This window comes from Pseudophryne corroboree, chromosome 2 (genome assembly GCF_028390025.1).
Source record: "Pseudophryne corroboree isolate aPseCor3 chromosome 2, aPseCor3.hap2, whole genome shotgun sequence".
NCBI classification, from domain to species: Eukaryota; Metazoa; Chordata; class Amphibia; order Anura; family Myobatrachidae; genus Pseudophryne; species Pseudophryne corroboree.
In genome coordinates this window covers 16,785,173-16,807,645 of record NC_086445.1, presented here as the reverse complement: position 1 = coordinate 16,807,645, position 22,473 = coordinate 16,785,173, and the positions used below count along the sequence as shown (strand labels likewise).

The 22,473-nt window shown below is 47.1% G+C and overlaps 1 protein-coding gene across 1 annotated transcript in view; it reads right to left on the bottom strand.

Moving 5' to 3' along the window:
- The window catches only part of LOC134993276 (protein sel-1 homolog 3-like), a 161,582-nt gene extending 141,162 nt beyond the window's left edge, over positions 1–20,420 (bottom strand). The window contains exons 1-3 of the mRNA XM_063950860.1: positions 20,206–20,420; positions 1,819–2,359; positions 1,148–1,274 (exon numbers count right to left, since the gene is read on the bottom strand). Of these exons, the coding sequence (XP_063806930.1) occupies positions 1,148–1,274; positions 1,819–2,359; positions 20,206–20,259 (722 nt within the window). The 5' untranslated portion in view covers positions 20,260–20,420. The remainder of the gene's footprint in view (positions 1–1,147; positions 1,275–1,818; positions 2,360–20,205) is intronic.
- Between the last annotated feature and the right edge of the window lie 2,053 nt (positions 20,421–22,473).

The following is a 22,473-nucleotide window of genomic DNA, read 5'->3' as shown; positions in this document are numbered from 1 at the left end:
AGTATTTAGCAGCCATGCAAACGCTATGCCGCCGCCCACTGGGAGTATATTTTAGCTTAGCAGAAGTGCGAATGGTTGTATCGCAGTTTCAGAGTAGGTCAAAACCTACTCAGCGCTTGCGATCACTTCAGACTATTCAGTTCCTGTTTTGGCGTCACAAACCCGCCCAGCGTTCGCCCAGCCACGCCTGCGTTTTTCCGAACACTCCCAGAAAACGGTCAGTGGACACCCAGAAATGCCCTCTTCCTGCAATCACTCTGCGGCCACCAGTGCGACTGAAATGCTTTGCTAGACCCTGTGCAAAACTACGTCGTTCGTTGTGCCCGTACGACGCGCATGCGCATTGCGCCACATACGCTTGCGCAGAACTGGCGGTTTTTAGCCTGATCGCTGCGCTGCGAACAAATGCAGCTAGTGATCAACTCGGAATGACCCCTTTAGTTTTTTGTTTGTTTGTTACGTTTATAATAAAGTGTAAGCTGATTGGTGCGCACTGAGTTGGTCACCTGTAATACTATTTAATTTCATCAAAAGAAACTCACAGTATATACCGGTCTGCTAAATGATACTCAATACATCTGCATTATCCTCAGGCCGGTAGTCCTTCTTATAGTTGGAAGATGGAGGATGACATAAGCCAAATTGTGGCAAAAAGTCAGAGCTTCTTTCAGAAGAGGAAACTTCAGGGTGACAACGTCCAAGTGCCACTTGTCCTCCATCATTCTGCGGACGCTATTGTGTATACTGCTTGTACGTCAGCATTAAGCAAAGCTTATAGTCTAGGCCTAGAGCTGGGGATAGGAGGGCGCCTTCGGTTCATTCTCCTGTGTGGTTTGGGACGGCCGGAACTGGCAAGATTACTCTGTTGGTGAAACGTGCGCAGCCAGAAATGGAGGCGAATGGGATCATTTAGAGTATTTTGCTCATCTCTATAGGGCAGGAACTGTTTGTTGTGTAGGTAGGGCCTAACTGGAGGAGAATTTTATATATATTTTTTTTAATATTATAAAACATTTAGGTCAATAAAAAAGTCATGTTCACGAAACGCGCCAAGTCCATACATGAGTTGGCGTTTTGCTACTTCACAAATCATTTAAGTCCCTTCATCATTTTAACATTTTAGCTGAGAATTATGAGACTCATTTACCGAGGAGACACTGAGTACCTCCACCTCTGTCGCTCCAGTACCCGGTCGCTGTATGGCGCCAGCGTCCTCAGTAAGCCAAAACTCTCCCCACTGCAGGCGTAGAGAAAGGGAAGGAGATGGGCCACTTCTGCAAAGATCAAGAATTAGTTATCTGTCATGTTTGTAATATGAAAATAAAATATATCTCCCAGGGCCAAAGTGCGCATTGCATAGCGGTTGGCACAGCGAAAATCCCTAATAACTTTCTAGGGACACTTTGCTGCTGAGTGTATGGATCTGAAGACAGCAGACGCGTTTCGGCCTAGATGTTACCTCTGTGGTGCTACGTCTAAAGTAATTATGTGACTTTTTACTTTTTTTTATTTTAAACATTCCACGTCACTACAGATTACAGTATATAAATGTTCAAATGCCAGAAACTGAAATAGAGAATAAGAATTGCATTTACTATACTGAGAAAGAGGAACTATCTGTGAAGTTGGACAGTAGTTAAATTAAGTAATTTTAAAGGACAAATTGGTAAATTCAGGCTGCTCTGAAAATTAGGGTTAATTGTGTTGGTTCATTAAGATTCTGCTCCAAAACACCCCCTCCCCTCACCCTCCACAGCGAAATATAAAATATCACTACCTTGTGTGATAACAATACAATTATTCTCCTGGTGCTCTTACCTTCTTCAGCCGGGCACTGTGTTATTTTGTCCTTTCTGAGATTCCACAGCAGTTCCATGTCCCAGTGTAAAGTCTTCTGGTGGTCTTTGTAAGGTCTTTTGTAAGGTGCTGGGGTTGGTATTAAGTGGTACATTTTTACCACCCCTTTGTTGTATGAGTTCCTGTCAGGTTTGTTAAAATCATGTGGATAATCTGTGATCCATGCCCTCAGCAGAACATTGGAGACATAGATTGGGTGCCTGAGGAAAAAGTCCTCTCTATAGACCATCTGATCCGGGAAGTCCAACCTGATTTCTCTAATGGACTCTGTGCCATCAGGACTGCAAATCCAGCGTTTTTTAAATATACCAACCAAAGGCTTTACTAGCGATGACGCTAATACATCAACATGCACCACCTGGCTCCTCTCACAGTGGTAGAGGACCTTTAGGACAGGCCCATTGGTCACCGTCTCTGGTGGATTGAGGAACTCAATGAATGACCTGCTGGTATCCGGGTGAATTGTTCCTGTCTGAGTAGTGACAAACTGCAGCCAACAGGACTGCGCAGAAAATAATATTAGAAACATGTCCCAGGCTTATTTACTGATACACATTACAGTAACAGCTCTTGTGGAAGCAATGCAGATATCCAAAGCAGAGGGGGAAGATCCAGCAAACAACCCAAGTTATGACTTTCTCCATTATTAACTATATTAGTCATAATAATACAATTCAATGAAGACCTACAGAGTGCACAGAGGCTGATAAACGACCCCATATACAGTGGCCATTAGATGACCACACACATGCAGAGGTTGATAGATGACCACACACAGAGGCTGATAGATGACCACACACATGCAGAGGTTGATAGATGACCACACACAGAGGCTGATAGATGACCACACACATGCAGAGGTTGATAGATGACCACACACAGAGGCTGATAGATGACCACACACATGCAGAGGTTGATAGATAACCACACACAGAGGCTGATAGATGACCACACACATGCAGAGGTTGATAGATGACCACACACAGATGCTGATAGAAGATCACACAAACTGCAGAGGTTGATAGTTGACCACACACAGAGACTGACAGAAAACCACACACATGCAGAGGTTGATAGATAACCACACACAGAGGCTGATAGATGACCACACACATGCAGAGGTTGATAGATAACCACACACAGAGACTGATAGAAGACCACACACATGCAGAGGTTGATAGATGACCACACACAGAGACTGACAGAAAACCACACACATGCAGAGGTTGATAGACGACCACACATGTAATGTCTGGGAGATGATCACACACAGAGAGGTTGATAGAGGACCACACATGTAGGGGCTGATAGAGGACCACACATAGACTGATAAATGACCACACAGGCTGATAGATGATCACACACAGAGGCTAATAGCAGACCACACAACAGGGGCTGATAGATGAACACACACACAGAGACTGTTTGTAGACCACATACAAAGGTTGATAGATGACGACACATGTACAGTCTGATAGATGACCACACATGTAGAGGCTGATAGAGAACCACATACATAGACTGATAGATGACCACACAGAGGCTGATAGATGACCACACACAGAAGATGATAGAAGACCACACACAGGGGCTGATAAATGACCACACACACTGAGGCTGATATATGACCACACACTGAGGCTGTTAGATGACCACACATAGGCTGATAGATGACCACACACCCTGAGGCTGATAGATGACCACACACACTGAGGCTGATAGATGATCACACACAGGGGCTGATAGATGATCACACACAGAGGCTGATAGATGACCACACACACTGAGGCTGATAGATGATCACACACAGAGGCTGATAGATGACCACACACATAGGCTGATAGATCATCACACACAGAGGCTGATAGATGACCACACATATGCTGATAGATGACCACACACTGAGGCTGATAGATGACCACACTGAGGCTGATAGACGAACACACATAGGCTGATTCATGACCACACACATATGCTGATAGATGACCACACACTGAGGCTGATAGATGAACACACATAGGCTGATTCATGACCACACACTGATGCTGATAAAGTGCCTTGCTAAAGTATTCACCCCCTTGGCTTTTTACCTATTTTGTTAAATTACAACCTGTAATTTATTTTTATTTATTTTTATCTGAATTTTATGTGATGGATCTGCACAAAATAGTCTAAGTTGGTGAAGTGAAATGAGAAAAATGTATATAAAAAATAATTTTTATAAATAAAAATCTGAAAATTGGCATGTGCATAAGTATTCACCCCCTTTGCTATGAAGCCCCTCAAAAGTTCTGATGCAACCGATTACCTTCAGAAGTCACATACTTAGTGAAATGAAGTCCACCTATGTGCAGTCTAAGTGTCACGTGATCTGTCAGTATAAACACACCTTTTCTGAATGGCCCCAAAGACTGCAACACCACTAAGCAAGAGGCATCACACCATGAAGACCAACGAGCTCTCCAAACAAGTCAGGGACAAAGTTGTTGAGAAGTACAGGTCAGGGTTGGGTTATAAAAAAATATCCAAATCTTTGATGATCCCCCGGAGCACCATCAAATCCATCATCTTCAAATGGAAAGAACGTGGTACCACAACAAACCTGCCAAGAGAGGGACGGCCACCAAAACTCACAGACCAGGCAAAGAGGGCATTAATCAGAGAGGCAGCAAAGAGACCAAAGGTAACCCTGAAGGAGCTGCAGAGCTCCACAGTAGAGACTGGTGTATCTGCGCATGTGACCACAATAAGCCGTACACTCCATAGAGCTGGGCTTTATGGAAGAGTGGCCAGACAAAAACCATTACTTAGTGTTAAAAATAAGAAGACACATTTTGAGTTTGCCAAAAGGCATGTGGACGACCCCCCAAATGTATGGAGGAAGGTGCTCTGGTCAGCTGAGACTAATAATGAACTTTTCGGCCACCAAGGAAAACGCTATGTTTGGCGCAAACCCAACACATCCCATCACCCCCAGAACACCATCCCCACAGTGAAGCATGGTGGTGGCAGCATCATGCTGTGGGGATGTTTTTCAGCAGCAGGGACTGGGAAACTGTTTCGAGTCGAGGGAAATATGGATGGTGCTAAATACAGGGATATTCTTGAGTAAAACCTGTTTCAGTCTGCCTGTGATTTGAGACTTGGACGGAGGTTCACCTTCCAGCAGGACTATGACCCGAAGCATGCTGCTAAAGCAACACTCGAGTGGTTTAAGGGGAAACATTTAAATGTGTTGGAATGGCCTAGTTAAATCCCAGATCTCAATCCAGTTGAGAATCTGTGGTCAGACTTGAAGATTGCAGACCCTCCAACATGACCCGCCCCACTAGGTACATCACTAGGTGATGGCAATAATAAAGTAAGAGGGAAGTCCAGAAACAGAGCATTTTGTACCTAGTGGGGCGGGTCATGTTGGAGGGTATGAGATTGCTGTTCACAAGCGGAAACCATCCAACATGAAGGAGCTGGAGCAGTTTTGCCTTGAGGAATGGGCAAAAATCCCAGTGGCAAGATGTGGCAAGCTCCTAGAGACTTATCCAAAGCGACTTGCAGCTTAATTGCCGCAAAAGGTGGCTCTACAAAGTACTGACTTTAGGGGGGTGAATAGTTATACACGCTGAAGTTTTCTGTTATTTTGTCCTATTTGTTGTTTGCTTCACAATAAAAAAAAATAAGATTTTAAACCTACCGGTAAATCTATTTCTCCTAGTCCGTAGAGGATGCTGGGGACTCCGTAAGGACCATGGGGTATAGACGGGCTCCGCAGGAGATAGGGCACCTAAAAATAACTTTGACTATGGGTGTGCACTGGCTCCTCCCTCTATGCCCCTCCTCCAGACCTCAGTTAGAGAACTGTGCCCAGAGGAGATGGACAATACAAGGCAGGATTTAGCAATCCAAGGGCAAGATTCATACCAGCCCACACCAATCATACCATGTAACCTGGAACATACATAACCAGTTAACAGTATGAACAAACGACAGTAACGGTCCAAGACCGATGTCAACTGTAACATAACCCTTATGTAAGCAACAACTATATACAAGTCATGCAGAGTTTCCGCACTGGGACGGGCGCCCAGCATCCTCTACGGACTAGGAGAAATAGATTTACCGGTAGGTTTAACATCTTATTTTCTCTTACGTCCTAGAGGATGCTGGGGACTCTGTAAGGACCATGGGGTTTATACCAAAGCATCCAATCGGGCGGGAGAGTGCGTATGACTCTGCAGCACCGACTGAGCAAACGCTAGGTCCTCATCAGCCAGGGTATCAAACTTGTAGAATTTAGCAAAAGTGTTTGACCCCGACCAAGTCGCCGCTCGGCAAAGTTGTAATGCCGAGACGCCTCGGGCAGCCGCTCAAGAAGAGCCCACCTTCCTAGTGGAATGGGCCTTAACCGAATTTGGTACCGGCAATCCAGCCGTAGAGTGAGCCCTGCTGAATCGTATTACAGATCCAGCGAGCAATAGTCTGCTTCGAAGCAGGAGCGCCAATCTTATTGGCCGCATACAGGACAAACAGAGCCTCTGTTTTCCTAATTCTAGCCGTCCTGGCTACATAAATTTTTAAGGCCCTGACTACGTCCAGGGATCTGGAATCCTCCAGGTCACTTGTAGCCACAGGGACCACAATAGGTTGATTCATATGGAACGAAGAAACCACTTTAGGCAAAAATTGCGGACGTGTCCTCAATTCAGCTCGATCCACATGAAAAATCAAGTAGGGGCTTTTGTGTGACAAAGCCGCCAATTCTGACACTCGCCATGCTGATGCTAAGGCCAACAACATGACCACCTTCCAGGTAAGAAATTTCAACTCAACCTTGTTAAGCGGTTCAAACCAGTATGATTTTAGGAACTGCAACACCACGTTCAGGTCCCATGGTGCCACTGGAGGCACAAAAGGGGGCTGGATGTGCAGCACTCCCTTTACAAACGTCTAGACTTCTGGAAGAGAAGCCAATTCCTTCTGAAAGAAAATCGAGAGGGCCGAAATCTGTACCTTAACAGAGCCTAATTTCAGGCCCATATCCACTCCTGTCTGTAGGAAGTGGAGAAGACGACCCAGATGAAAATCTTCCGTAGGTGCATTCTTGGTCTCACACCAAGACACATACTTTCGCCAGATACGGTGATAATGTTTTATCGTCACCTCCTTCCTAGCCTTTATTAAAGTAGGGATGACCTCTTCCGGAATCCCCTTTTTTGCTAGGATTCGGCGTTCAACCGACATGCCATCAAACGTAACCGCGGTAAGTCTTGAAATACACAGGGCCCCTGCTGCAACAGGTCTTCCCTCAGAGGAAGAGGTCAGGGATCTCCTGTGAGATTCTCTTGTAGATCCGAGTACCAGGCCCTTCGAGGCCAGTCTGGGACAACGAGTATCGTCTGTACTCTTCTTCGTCTTATGATCCTCAACACTTTTGTGATGAGAGGAAGAGGAGGAAACACGTAGACCGATTTGAACACCCACGGTGTTACCAGAGCGTCTACTGCTACTGCCTGAGGGTCCCGAGACCTGGCGCAATACCTCCGAAGTTTTTTGTTGAGGCGTGACGCCATCATGTCTATTTGAGGAGTTCCCCAAAGATGTGTTACGTCTGCAAAGACTTCTTGATGAAGTCCCCACTCTCCTGGATGGAGATCGTGTCTGCTGAGGAAGTCTGCTTCCCAGTTGTCCACTCCCGGAATGAAGACAGCCGACAGAGCGCTTACATGATTTTCCACCCAGCGAAGGATCCTTGTGGCTTCCACCATCGCGACTCTGCTTCTTGTCCCGCCTTGGCGGTTCACATGAGCCACTGCTGTGACATTGTCTGATTGAATCAGAACCGGTAGGTTTAGAAGAAAACTCTCCGCTTGTCGAAGGCCGTTGTAAATGGCCCTGAGTTCCAACACATTGATGTGTAGACAGGACTCCTGGTCTGACCAAAGACCCTGAAAAATTTTTCCCTGTGTGACCGCTCCCCATCCTCGGAGGCTCGCGTCCGTGGTAACCAGGATCCAGTCCTGAATCCCGAACCGGCGACCCTCCAGCAGGTGAGCACTTTGCAACCACCACAGGAGGGACACGCTGGTTCCTGGGGACAGAGTTATTTTCCGATGTAAGTGCAGATGGGACCCTGACCACTTGTCCAGAAGGTCCCATTGAAAAGTCCTTGCATGGAACCTTCCGAAGGGAATGGCCTCGTAGGCCACCACCATTTTCCCCAGAACTCGAGTGCATTGGTGAACTGACACCCTTTTCGGTTTTAGCAGGTCTCTGACCATGTTCTGGATGTCTTGGGCTTTCTCTATTGGGAGGAAGACCTTCATTTGTTCCGTATCCAGTATCATACCTAGGAACGGTAGTCGAGTTGTCGGAATCAACTGTGACTTCGGTAGATTTAGAATCCAACCATGTTGCTGGAGCACTCTCAGAGAGAGCGCCACACTGCTCAGCAATTTCTCCCTTGATCTCGCTTTTATCAGGAGATCGTCCAAGTATGGGATAATTGTGACTCCATGCTTGCGCAGGACCACCATCATTTCCGCCATTATCTTGGTGAAAATCCTCGGGGCCGTGGAGAGTCCAAACGGCAACGTCTGAAATTGGTAATGACAATCCTGTACAGCGAATCTCAGGTATTGAGAGGCATATATGGGGACATGAAGGTACGCATCCTTTATGTCCAGAGACACCATAAACTCCCCCTCCTCCATGTTGGCTATTATCGCTCTGAGAGATTCCATTTTGAATTTGAATCTTTTTATGTACAGGTTTAGGGATTTCAGATTCAAAATAGGTCTGACCGAACCGTCCGGTTTCGGGACCACAAATAGGGTTGAGTAGTAACCTCTTCCCTGCTGGTGCAGGGGAACCTTGATTATCACTTGCTGTATACACAGCGTTTGAATTGCAGCTAACACTATATCCCTTTCCGATGTGGAAGCTGGTAGGGCCAATTTGAAAAATCGGCGCGGGGGCACCTCCTCGAATTCCAATTTGTAACCCTGGGAAACTATTTCCAACACCCAGGGATTCAGGTCCGAACTGACCCAGGCCTGACTGAAAAGTCGAAGACGTGCCCCCACCGGTGCGGACTCCCTCAGGGAAGCCCGAGCGTCATGCTGTGGGTTTTGGAGCAGCCGGGGAGGACTTTTGTTCCTGGGCACCTGCCGAAGCAGATGCTCTCTTGCCTCTGCCCTTACCTCTGGCGAGGAAGGAGGATCCCCGACCTCTTTTGGACTTGTGCGACCGAAATGACTGCATCTGATAGGGTGTTACTTTCTTTTGCTGTTGGGGAACATATGGTAAAAAATTTGATTTACCTGCTGTAGCTGTGGAAACCAGGTCCGTCAGCCCATCCCCAAACAATACATCACCCTTATAGGGTAGTACTTCCATATGCTTTTTGGAATCCGCATCACCCGTCCATTGGCGAGTCCATAAGGATCTTCTCGCTGAGACAGACATGGCATTGGCCCTAGAAGCTAGCAATCCAATGTCCCTGTGAGCATCCCTCATAAATAAGACTGTGTCTTTAATATGGGCTAGAGTTAGGAATATAGTATCCTTATCCATATTATCAAATTGATCTGTCAGCTCATCTGTCCAAGCTGCAATTGCGCTACACACCCATGCCGACGCAATTGTCGGTCTTAGCACAGCACCCGTATGAGAATAAATACACTTTAATGTAGTTTCTTGCCTGCGATCTGCAGGGTCCTTAATGGGTGCTGTGTCAGGAGACGGTAGCGCCACTTTCTTGGACAAGCGCGTCAGGGCCTTGTCCACAGTGGGGGGTGATTCCCAAATCTGCTTAGGGAAGGGGTATGCCATATAAATTCTTTTGGGGATCTGCGGTCTCTTATCCGGAGTCTCCCAAGCTTTTCCAAAGAAATCATTCAATTCATGAGATGTGGGAAAGTTAATAATCTGTTTCTTTTCCTTAAACATGTGTACCCTTGTGTCGGGGACCGAGGGTTCATCCACAATATGCAACACATCCCTTATTGCCACAATCATACACTGAATGGTTTTATCACCCTAGGGTGCAATTTTACTTCGTCATAGTCGACACTGGAATCAGAATCCGTGTCAGTAGTAGTGTCTTGTGTTAAGGGACGCTTTTGAGACCCTGACGGGCCCTGTGAGTCGGTCCAATCCGAGGATTGACCCCCTGATGTCCCCCCTAATTCAGCCTTATCAAGCCTTTTATGCAAAGATGCCACACTTGCATTCAACATATGCCACATGTCCATCCAATCCTGAGTCGGCACAACCAACGGGGACACACCACTCATTTGCTCCACCTCCTCCTTGGAGAAGCCTTCCGCCTCAGACATGTCGACACACACGTACCGACACTCCACACACACAGGGATTAACCTATAAGGGGACAAAACCCCAACCAGGCCCTAAGGAGAGACAGAGAGAGAGTATGCCAGCACACACCAGCGCTTAAAACACTGGAAAAAATATGTCCAGATAGCGCTTTTCTATATATAATATGCCAGTTCCCACTCACTGCGTCGCTAATGTGCCCCCCTCCTCTTTTTTACAGCCTGTGTAGTTCAGCAGGGGAGAGACCAGGGAGCCAGCGTTTTCCTCATGCAGCTTCTGTGGAGAAAATGGCGCTGGTTAGTGCTGAGGATCAAGCCCCGCCCACCCGACGGCGGGCTTCGGTCCCAGTGATTTTTCAATAAAAATGGCGGGGGATCATAGATTTACTGCCTCCGCAGCCTGATCAAACTGTATTTGCCCAAATGTGAGGTTTATTGCTGCCCAGGGCGCCCCCCCCCCCCCCCCCCCCCCTGCGCCCTGCACCCTTCAGTGCTGCTCTGTGTGTGTGTGACTGGGAGCTGCGCACCTTACCTCATGAAGATCTGATGTCTTCTGCCGCCTAAGATGTCTTCTGCCTTCTCTATCCGGCTTCTCTCTTCGGCATCTGTGAGGAGGACGGCGGTGCGGCTCCGGGACGAACCCCAGGTGAGACCTGTGTTCCGACTCCCTCTGGAGCTAATGGTGTCCAGTAGCCTTAGAAGCAGTGCCCAACTTGACAAGCCAGCTCTGCTTCTCTCTCCTCGGTCCCACGATGCAGGGAGCCTGTTGCCAACAAAACTCCCTGAAAATAAAAAACCTAACAAAATTCTTCTTCAACAGAAAACTCTGGAGAGCTCTCTGCAGTGCACCCATTCTCCTCTGGGCACAAGATCTAACTGAGGTGTGGAGGAGGGGCATAGAGGGAGGAGCCAGTGCACACCCATAGTCAAAGTTCTTTTTAGGTGCCCTATCTCCTGCGGAGCCCGTCTATACCCCATGGTCCTTACGGAGTCCCCAGCGTCCTCTAGGACGTAAGAGAAAAAAACATCGTCAAAGTTGTAGCCATGTTCTGTGACTGAAATGATGCAAACCTTCAAACAATCCATTTTAATTCCAGGTTGTGAGGCAACAAAACATGAAAAATGCAAAGGGGGGTGAATACTTTAGCAAGGCCCTGTAGATGACCACACATATGCTGATAGATGACCACACACTGAGGCTGATAGATGACCACACATAGGCTGATAGATGACCACACACAGAGGCTGATAGATGATCACACACACTGAGACTGGTAGATGATCACACACACTGAGGCTGATAGATGACCACACAAAGAGGCTGATAGATGATCAAACACAGAGGCTGATAGATGACCACACACATATGCTGATAGATGACCACACAGAGGCTGATAGACGATCACACATAGAGGCTGATAGATGACCTCACACAGAGGCTGATAGATGACCACACACAGAGGCTGATAGATGACCACACACAGAGGCTGATAGATGATCACGCACAGAGGCTGATAGATGACCACACACATAGGCTGATAGACGACCACACACATAGGCTGATAGATGACCACACATAGAGGCTGATAGATGACCACACACAGAGGCTGATAGATGACCACACACAGAGGCTGATAGATGACCACACACAGAGGCTGATAGATGATCACGCACAGAGGCTGATAGATGACCACACACATAGGCTGATAGATGACCACACACAGACACTGATAGGTGACCTCACACAGAGGCTGATAGATGACCACACACAGAGGCTTGTCACTGACCTGGGTTGGGAGTGTTGAGGACTCGGGGTTTCTTCCGATGATCGGGAAGAGGAACCACAGCTGGGCCGGAGTAGAGATGGCCGATATAGGTTTTCCTCATGCAGAACTTTAGCAGTTATAATTGGTGTATAATGCTAAGAACTTAATTGTAATAAAAGTTTGGGCGCGATGCTGAAGCACACAGACGAAGGAAACCTTGTGAACGATGCTGAAGGTCACTGCAGAACTTGTGAGCGATGTTTGAAAGACACTGAAGAATGAAGAACTTGTGAGCGATGTTGAAAAGACACTGAAGAATTAAGAACTGGTGAGTGATGTTGAAAGACACTGAAGAATTTGTGAGCGATGTTGAAAGTCACTGAAGAATGAAGAACTTGCGAGCGATGTTGAAAGACACTGAAGAATTTGTGAGCGATGTTGAAAGTCACTGAAGAATGAAGAACTTGTGAGCGATGTTGAAAGACACTGTAGAGTTTGTGAGCGATGTTGAAAGTCACTGAAAGATGAAGCACGCTAAACGCTGGTAGCACCGGAGGCGTTCAGTTTAGAGACAAACTGGAAAGCTGGAAGTTCGGGAAATGTTCCACTTAGAAATAAACAGAAATGCTGGAAGCTCAGGGAACATTCAGTTTAGAGACACGCTGAACGCTGGCAGCACTGGTGATCACTTTGTAAAGACGATACTCAGGCGCCGAGGCTCTGCCCGGCGTCTGCTTTTGAATTCCCCGCCCTGGCCTGATTGGCGGAAGAAGCCGCTGACGTCACCCGCACTCTGCACTCCCGTGGACGCCGGGTGCAATGGCAGCGCCCACACCCCGGGAGCCCGCCGGACACAGCGCCGACGAGACGCAGGGACCCAGAGCCCACCGGAGGCGACGACCACCGGGAGACCCAGCGCACATGGAGCGGTAGGCACGGCGGCCGCAGTGCCGCGGCTGTGACAGTACCCCCTCCTCTAGGAGTTGCCCCTGGACACTTTCCTGGTTTCGTTGGATGCCTGGAATGAAAGATCCGAACTAGTCGAGGAGCAGAGACTTCAGAAGCTTTAACCCAACTTCTTTCTTCAGGCCCATAACCTTTCCATTCTACCAGATATTGTAGATTCTTGTGAAAGTAACGAGAGTCAAGAATAGACTTGATTTCAAATTCTGTTCCAGCTTCGGTCTCCACCGGGATTGGGCTAGGAGACTCCGAATGGAAACAATTTAAAATGAGAGGACGAAGGAGAGAAACATGGAAAGAATTTGGTACCCGAAAGTGAGAAGGCAAACCCAATTTGCAGACAACAGGGTTCAGGACTTGCAAGACGGGGTAAGGACAAATGAATCTCGGAGCAAATTTCATAGCGGGTACTCTTAAACGAAGATTGCGGGTAGAGAGCCATACCCTATCGCCGACTTTGTATTGAGGAGCTGCCCGCCGTTTCTTGTCCGCAAAGAATTTGTATCGGCTAGAGATTTTCTTGAGATTAGCATGAATCCTACTCCAGATTTGACTGAAGTGCCGTAAAGTGGAAGCCACAGCAGGAACATTCTCCGAAGGAAGGAGTGGTAATTCTGGAACTCGTGGATAGAATCCATAATTAATGAAGAATGGGGACTCGCCAGTAGAGAAGTGATACAGATGATTATGGGCAAACTCAGCCCAGGGTAACAGTTCTACCCAGTCATCCTGTGAAGGAGAGAGATAAACGCAGAGAAAAGTCTCTAAATCTTGGTTGACGCATTCTGTTTGCCCATTGGTTTGAGGATGGTAAGCAGACGAGAACTTGAGTTTTATTTGTAAAGCTGAGCAAAGAGCCCTCCAAAATCTTGCAGTGAACTGTGCCCCTCGATCAGAAACTACCTCCTGTGGTAACCCGTGCAGGCGGAAGTGTTCTCGGATAAATAGAAGAGCCAACTTGGGAGCCATTGGCAGACCAGTCAACGGAATGAAATGTGCCATTTTGGAAAAGCGGTCAATAATCACCCAGATGGTATTGTAACCCTTGGAGAGGGGTAATTCGGTAATAAAGTCCATAAAAATATGGTTCCTAGGTTTCCTAGGAATGGGCAGTGGACGAAGCAAACCAGCCGGAGGCAGATGAAGAGTTTTGTGCTGGGCACATTGAGGATAAGAATTAACATAATCTTGTATATCTCTCTTCATGGTGTCCCACCAATATGACCTTCGCAGAAACTCGCACATTTTTGGGACTCCTGGATGACCGGAGAACTTGGAGATATGGGCCCACTGTAGTAACTTTGGTCGAAGTTCAACTGGTACAGACATTCTTCCAGGAGGGGGACCTAGAGAAGTGGGAGCTGCTGAAATGGAAACTGGACTGAGAATCAAACTCTTTTCAGAGGAATTTTCTTCATCCGAGGCCGTTAGTGAACTAGACAGAGCATCAGCTTTACCATTGAGAGTCCCAGACCGGTACTTAATAACAAACGAGAACCGAGTGAAGAAGAGTGCCCATCTAGCTTGACGGGGATTTAAGCATTGGGCAGTTTTGATATACCATAAGTTCTTGTGATCGGTGTAAATGGTAATTAGATGTTTAGCCCCTTCCAGTAAGTACCTCCATTCTTCTAGGGCGGATTTTATTGCTAAAAGTTCCTGATCTCCAATAGTGTAGTTTCGCTCAGCAGGGAGGAACTTACGAGAATGGAAACCACAAGGATGCAGTTTCCCATCAGAAGAGTACTGAGACAGAACGGCACCGATACCGACTGAGGAGGCATCGACTTCCAAGAAGAATGGTTCAGAGGAATTCGGCTGTTGGAGTACCGGGGCTGACATAAAAGCTGATTTCAACCGAGCAAATGTTTCTACAGCTTCAGGAGACCAGAGACTTGGGTCTGACCCCTTTTTGGTCAAGGCAGTAATGGGTGCAACAATGGTGGAGAATCCGTTAATGAATTTCCTGTAGTAATTTGCAAAGCCCAGGAATCTCTGTACTGCTTTCATTCCAATCCCGAATGGCAGTAAGTTTTTCCGGATCCATGCGAAGCTCCGTACCCGAGATGACATAACCGAGGAACGGAATTCAAGGAACCTCGAAGGTACATTTGGAAATCTTGCCGTAGAGACGATTCCTTCGTAGACGGAGAAGTACTTCTTTGACCTGTATTCTGTGTTCTGCAAGATTCTTGGAAAATATCAGAATGTCATCCAAGTACACCACTACGCTTTGGCAATAACAAATCTCGGAAGATTTAGTTTACGAAACTCTGGAAAACGGCAGGGGCATTGCTGAGGCCGAACGGCATTACCAGATATTCGTAATGCCCGTCCCTGGTATTGAAGGAAGTCTTCCATTCGTCCCCTTGTCGGATGCGTATAAGATTATAGGCTGCTCTTAAGTCGAGCTTAGTAAAAACGTGAGCTCCACGAACCCTATCAAATAGCTCTGTAATTAACGGCAAGGGGTATTTATTTTTGACGGTGATATCGTTTAAGCCACGATAATCGATACATGGTTACCCCGTCCTTCTTCTTCACGAAAAAGAAACCTGCTCCAGCCGGGGAAGTAGAGGGGCGGATGAACCCTTTCTGAAGATTAGATTTAATATAATCTGACATAGCTTGGGTCTCGGGTAATGACAAGGGATATGTGCGACCCCAAGGTGGCATCTTCCCTGGGATAAGCTCAATGGGACAGTCCCAGGGTCTATGGGGTGGTAACTGATCGGCTGCCTGCTCAGAGAACACATCTGTAAACTCCCGATAAGCCTCCGGAATGAGCTCCTCATCCAGCCTGGAAGATGTACGGAGCGGGTAAACGGGAGTGAGGCAACTAGAGTGACAAAACGAACTCCAGGACAATATTTGTGACGACTTCCAGTCGACATGGGGGTTATAAATTTTGAGCCAAAGCATTCCGAGAATAAGATCGTGAGGCATCTCCGGAATTACTAGGATCTCCAAATGTTCTTGATGCAGAGCTCCGACCTGTAGCCTGATTGGCTCTGTGCGACTGGTAATGAGACCATTGGATATTTTGGTACCGTTGATAGCGGTCAACGTAATAGGTCGTTTGATGGACTGCAGCTTTAAACCCAAACTCTGAACACAGGAAAGAGAAACAAAATTCCCTGCAGCCCCAGAGTCCAGTAGGGCATTAAAAGATTTGGCAATTGACTCGGAAAACAAAGACACGGAGAGTAGACAATCCACCGTCGGAGAAGATTTATACGTAACCCCCAACTTGACTCCTCCGGAACAAGCTAGGCCTGCCCGTTTCCCGGACGGGACTTGCAGAATTTAATAAAGTGATCCGCAGCTCCACAGTAGAGGCAGAGTTTCCCCTCACGACGGCGCTGTCATTCCTCCGGAGACAGCCTGGATCTGTTGATTTGCGTAGGTTCGTCCGGACTCGGTACAACCGTTTGCTTAGGAGGAGGAAGCCGGAACCTGGATCGATCCGACCGGCTACGTTCGCTACCACGCTCCTGCATGCGAAGGTCCATCTTGACGCAGAGTGAGATCAACTCTTCTAAAGGATCCGGCAGATCCCTCGTAACCAGATCATTCTTCAGACGATCAGAGAGCCCGTTCCAGAAGGCGGCCCTGAGAGCGTCATTATTCCAGCGTAAATCAGAGGCAATGGTCTGGAAATGAACCATGTACTGTCCCACAGAACGGGAGCCCTGACGGACACGAAGCAAGTCTGAAGAAGCAGCAGTTGTTCTGCCGGGCTCATCGAAGATCCTTCGAAAGGACGCGATGAAATTGGTGAAATTGGAAACCAATGGATGAGATCGTTCCCATAATGGAGACACCCAATCCAATGCTGACCCTTCGAGCAAAGAAATAATGTATGCCACTTTGGACCGATCCGTGGGGAAATTGTGTGGGAGAAGTTCAAAGTGCACCTCGCACTGGTTGAGGAAACCACGGCAATTCTATGGATTGCCATTATAACGAGAGGGAGTAGGAAGCTGAAGGCGAGACCTGATTCCAGCCGAGGGTTGGATATTACTGGGAACAGCTATCGGAGCAGATACCGGAGCAGGAGCCGGAACAACTGAAGCCAGGGAGGCCTGAATTTGATCCAGACGGCCGGATAATTCCTGGAGATACTGCATCACCTGGCCCTGTGCCGCCTCCTGACTCTGAACTCGGGAAGGCAGGTTTTGGATGGCGCTTGACTCTGGGTTCCGATCCCCCGGGTCCATGTGGCCTGAGTATACTGTCACTGACCTGGGTTGGGAGTGTTGAGGACTCAGGGTTTCTTCAGATGATCCTGGCCGGATATAGGTTTTCCTCATGCAGAACTTTAGCAATTATAATTGGTGTATAATGCTAAGAACTTAATTGTAATAAAAGTTTGGGCGCGATGCTGAAGCACACAGACAAAGGGAAACTTGTGAACGATACTGAAGGTCACTGCAGAACTTGTGAGCGATGTTTGAAAGACACTGAAGAATGAAGAACTTGTGAGCGATGTTGAAAAGACACTGAAGAATGAAGAACTGGTGAGCGATGTTGAAAGACACTGAAGAATTTGTGAGCGATGTTGAAAGTCACTGAAGAATGAAGAACTTGTGAGCGATGTTGAAAGACACTGAAGAATTTGTGAGCATTGTTGAAAGTCACTGAAGAATGAAGAACTTGTGAGCGATGTTGAAAGACACTGTAGAGTTTGTGAGCGATGTTGAAAGTCACTGAAGGATGAAGCACGCTGAACACCGGTAGCACCGGAGGCGTTCAGTTTAGAAACAAACTGGAAAGCTGGGAGCACGGGAAATGTTCCACTTAGAAATAAACAGAAATGCTGGAAGCTCAGGAAACATTCAGTTTAGAGACACGCTGAACGCTGGCAGCACTGGTGATCACTTTGTAAAGACGATACTCAGGCGCCGAGGCTCTGCCCGGCGTCTGCTTTTGAATTCCCCGCCCTGGCCTGATTGGCGGAAGGAGCCGCTGACGTCACCCGCACTCTGCACTCCCGTGGACGGCGGGTGCAATGGCGGCGCCCACACCCCGGGAGCTCGCCGGACACAGCGCCGACGAGACGCAGGGACCCAGAGCCCACCAGAGGCGACGACCACCGGGAGACACAGCGCACACTGAGCGGTAGGCACGGCGGCCGCAGTGCCGCGGCTGTGACAAGGCTGATAGGTGACCACACAGTGAGGCTGATAGATGACCACAAACACAGAAGCTAATAGAAAGCCATACACTGAGGCTGACAGATGATCACACAGAGGCTGATAGATGGTCACAGAGAGGCTGATAGATGATCACACAATCAGTGGCTGATAGATGACCACACAGAGGCTGATAGATGACCATACACAGGGGCTGATATATGACCACACAAAGGCTGATAGATGACCACACAGAGGCTGATAGATGACCATACACAGGGGCTGATAGATGACCACACACAGAGGCTGATAGATGACCACACAGAGGCTGATAGATGACCACACAGAGGCTGATAGATGACCACACAGAGGCTGATAGATGACCATACACAGGGGCTGATATATGACCACACAGAGGCTGATATATGACCACACAGAGGCTGATAGATGACCACACACAGAGGCTGATAGATGACCATACACAGGGGCTGATATATGACCACACAGAGGCTGATATATGACCACACACACACAGAGGCTGATAGATGACCACACACAGAGGCTGATAGATGACCATACACAGGGTCTGATAGATGACCACACAGAGGCTGATAGATGACCACACAGAGGCTGATAGATGACCATACACAGGGGCTGATATATGACCACACAGAGGCTGATATATGACCACACAGAGGCTGATAGGTGACCACACACAGAGGCTGATAGATGACCACACAGAGGCTGATAGATGACCATACACAGGGGCTGATATATGACCACACAGAGGCTGATATATGACCACACAGAGGCTGATAGATGACCACACACAGAGGCTGATAGATGACCATACACAGGGTCTGATAGATGACCACTCAGAGGCTGATAGATGACCACACAGAGGCTGATAGGTGACCACATAGAGGCTGATAGATGACCACACAGAGGCTGATAGGTGACCACACACAGAGGCTGATAAGTGTCCACACACAGAGGCTGATAGGTGACCACACACAGAGGCTTATATATGACCACACACAGAGGCTGATAGGTGACCACACACAGAGGCTGATAGGTGACTACACACAGAGGCTGATAGGTGACCACACACAGAGGCTGATAGATGACCATACACAGGGGCTGATATACGACCACACAGAGGCTGATAGATGACCACACAGAGGCTGATAGGTGACCACACACAGAGGCTGTTAGGTGACCACACACAGAGGCTGATAGATTACCATACACAGGGGCTGATATATGACCACACAGAGGCTGATAGATGACCACACAGAGGCTGATAGGTGACCACACACAGAGGCTGATAGATGACCACACACAGAGGCTGATAGATGACCACACAGAGGCTGATAGGTGACCACACACAGAGGCTGATAGGTGACCACACACAGAGGCTGATAGGTGACCACACACAGAGGCTGATAGGTGACCACACACAGAGGCTGATAGGTGACCACACACAGAGGCTGATAGATGACCACACAGAGGCTGATAGGTGACCACACACAGAGGCTGATAGATGACCATACACAGGGGCTGATATATGACCACACAGAGGCTGATAGATGACCACACAGAGGCTGATAGGTGACCACACACAGAGGCTGATAGATGACCACACACAGAGGCTGATAGATGACCACACACAGAGGCTGATAGATGACCACACAGAGGCTGATAGATGACCACACAGATGCTGATAGGTGACCACACGCAGAGTCTGATAGGTGACCACACACAGAGGCTGATAGGTGACCACACAAAGGCTGATAGATGACCATACAAGGGGCTGATAGATGACTACACATAGAGGCTGATAGGTGACCACACGCAGAGGCTGATAGATGACCACACAGAGGCTGATAGGTGACCACACAGAGGCTGATAGGTGACCACACACAGAGGCTGATAGGTGACCACACATAGGCTGATAGATGACCATACAAGGGGCTGATAGATGACTACACATAGAGGCTGTTAAATGACCACATTCATAGGACATTAGATGACTGAATACAAAGACTGATGTATAGTCAGATGCACAGATACATTATCCTGCTTCTGGTTAGTACATGAGAATGAGTTCTGTAACACAGAGCAGTAATACATGTCACCATCCATCATGCTTACCTGACAGAGGAGCATACAGCTGAGGACGGTCTCCTCCACTCTGCGCAGTCTCATTTTCCTGTCACTAGACTGTCTATACCTGTATACTCAGATCAGAGCACGGGATGATGTGTGCATGTTTCTGTGTGCCCAATGTAAGGACGGGTCAGCTTCTGCCTTATAATCTCTGCAGCAGTTAGTCACAGACCGGGTCCCTGTCAGCACTGAGGTTGCAATGTAATACGTGGAAGGTATAACACTCGGCACATCAGGGGTTAATTAAACATTAGTAATAACTATTTGCTTTGTTTAGCAAGTCGCCTTAACCTGTTACATCCGGGAAATCTTAACAAAGCCAAAGTGCAAGTACTGGAACAATGCTGTGCAATAAGCCTCAGGTACAGTATATATATATATATACATATAAATATATACATATATATATATATATATACATACACACACACACACACACACACACACACACACACACACACACACAGCCCATATATACTGTACAGCACAGAGCACAAACACACACATTTCACATCACACCACTGAGGCTCGGGTATACATAGTATAAACAAGAAATACAATAAATGAGAAAAAAATAGTGTTCTATTATACAATAATCTCTGGGTGGCACTGTCAATATATTATTCTCTTCTTTAGGGGAGAATATAATTAGCTGCGGTAAATTTTTCTGCTAAAAAATAGCTTTTCCAGGATATTTTGCCCAATGTTTTTTTTCAGGCAATTCAATTAATGCCTGTTTTTTCACAGAAAAATTGACCTGTTGCCATGAGAAAACCACTGGATCCGAGATAAATTCCCCCATCCGTGTGTTGTGTCAGCAAGAAAACGGCACTTATTGGGGATTGTGTTTCTCTTGCCTCTGGGCAAGTGAAACAAAATCCCGATAATGACGACTATCGGCGTCAATTGAATTACCCCCGGGAATCAATCAGCCGCAGTAATTTACCATGGCTAATTGAATTCCCCCCTCAGTCTACATAAAACTATATGAAACTATTCCCAAAAAATTGTTGGTGGAAATAATACTACTCATCCTTTATTATTTCACTTCACTATAATGTGTGAAGTTTTTAATTAATCTTTATCCTGTACTGGATACTCCCCCCATCATTTCTCTATATGCTCAATGTCACTCCCCTCTGTGTCACCCCTGTCTGCCTGCCACTCCCCTATAGAGTGTAAGCTCTTATACTCATTCTAGTGGGCACTGTACAACAGAGAGAGCACTCTAGTGATCACTATGTAACATAAAGGGGGAATTCAAGTGTTTGAAAAGTCAGTTGGGTGTCTGTTTTTTCCTATCTAATAGACAGGATAAAACAGACACCCAACCCACTTTTCAAACATTTGAATTCCCCCCAAAAGAGAGCAACATAGGGAGCATTCTAGTAGGCACTGTACAGCATAGAAAGCAATATACACAGAGCAGTATAAAGTGAGAACTATACAATATAATAGCATTCTAGTGAGCACGATACAACAGAGGAAACATTCTAGTGAGTACTGTACAACATAGAAAGCATTCTAGTTATATTATACAACACTGGGAGCACTCTAGTGAGAACTATACAAGACGGAGCATTCTGTGGGGCATAATACAATAATGAAAGCCTTCTAGTGAGCACTATACAATAGAGAGAGTATTCTGGTGAGCACTATTCAATATAGTGGACTTTCTAGTGACCACTATACAACAAAGAGAGCATTCTAATGAGCACAATACACCATAGAGAGCATTCTAATGAGCACAATGCACCATAGAGAGCATTCTAATGAGCACAATGCACCATAGAGAGCATTCTAATGAGCACAGTGCACCATAGAGAGCATTCTAATTAGCACTATGCACCATAGAGAGCATTCTAATGAGCACAATGCACCATAGAGAGCATTCTAATGAGCACAATGCACCATAGAGAACATTCTAATGAGCACAATGCACCATAGAGAGCATTCTAATGAGCACTATGCACCATAGAGAGCATTCTAATGAGCACAGTGCACCATAGAGAGCATTCTAATGAGCACTATGCACCATAGAGAGCATTCTAATGAGCACAATGCACCATAGAGAGCACTCTAATGAGCAGAATGCACCATAGAGAGCATTCTGCGCTGGCCGGGAGCAACTCCTAAAGTGCATAAGCATCGCCGCTGTTCGATGCTTTGCACTTCTGCGGGGGGTGCCGCACTGACATGCGGGGCGAGATAGCACTGTGCTAGGCGTCCCCCCGCATGTCTATGGTCATCAAC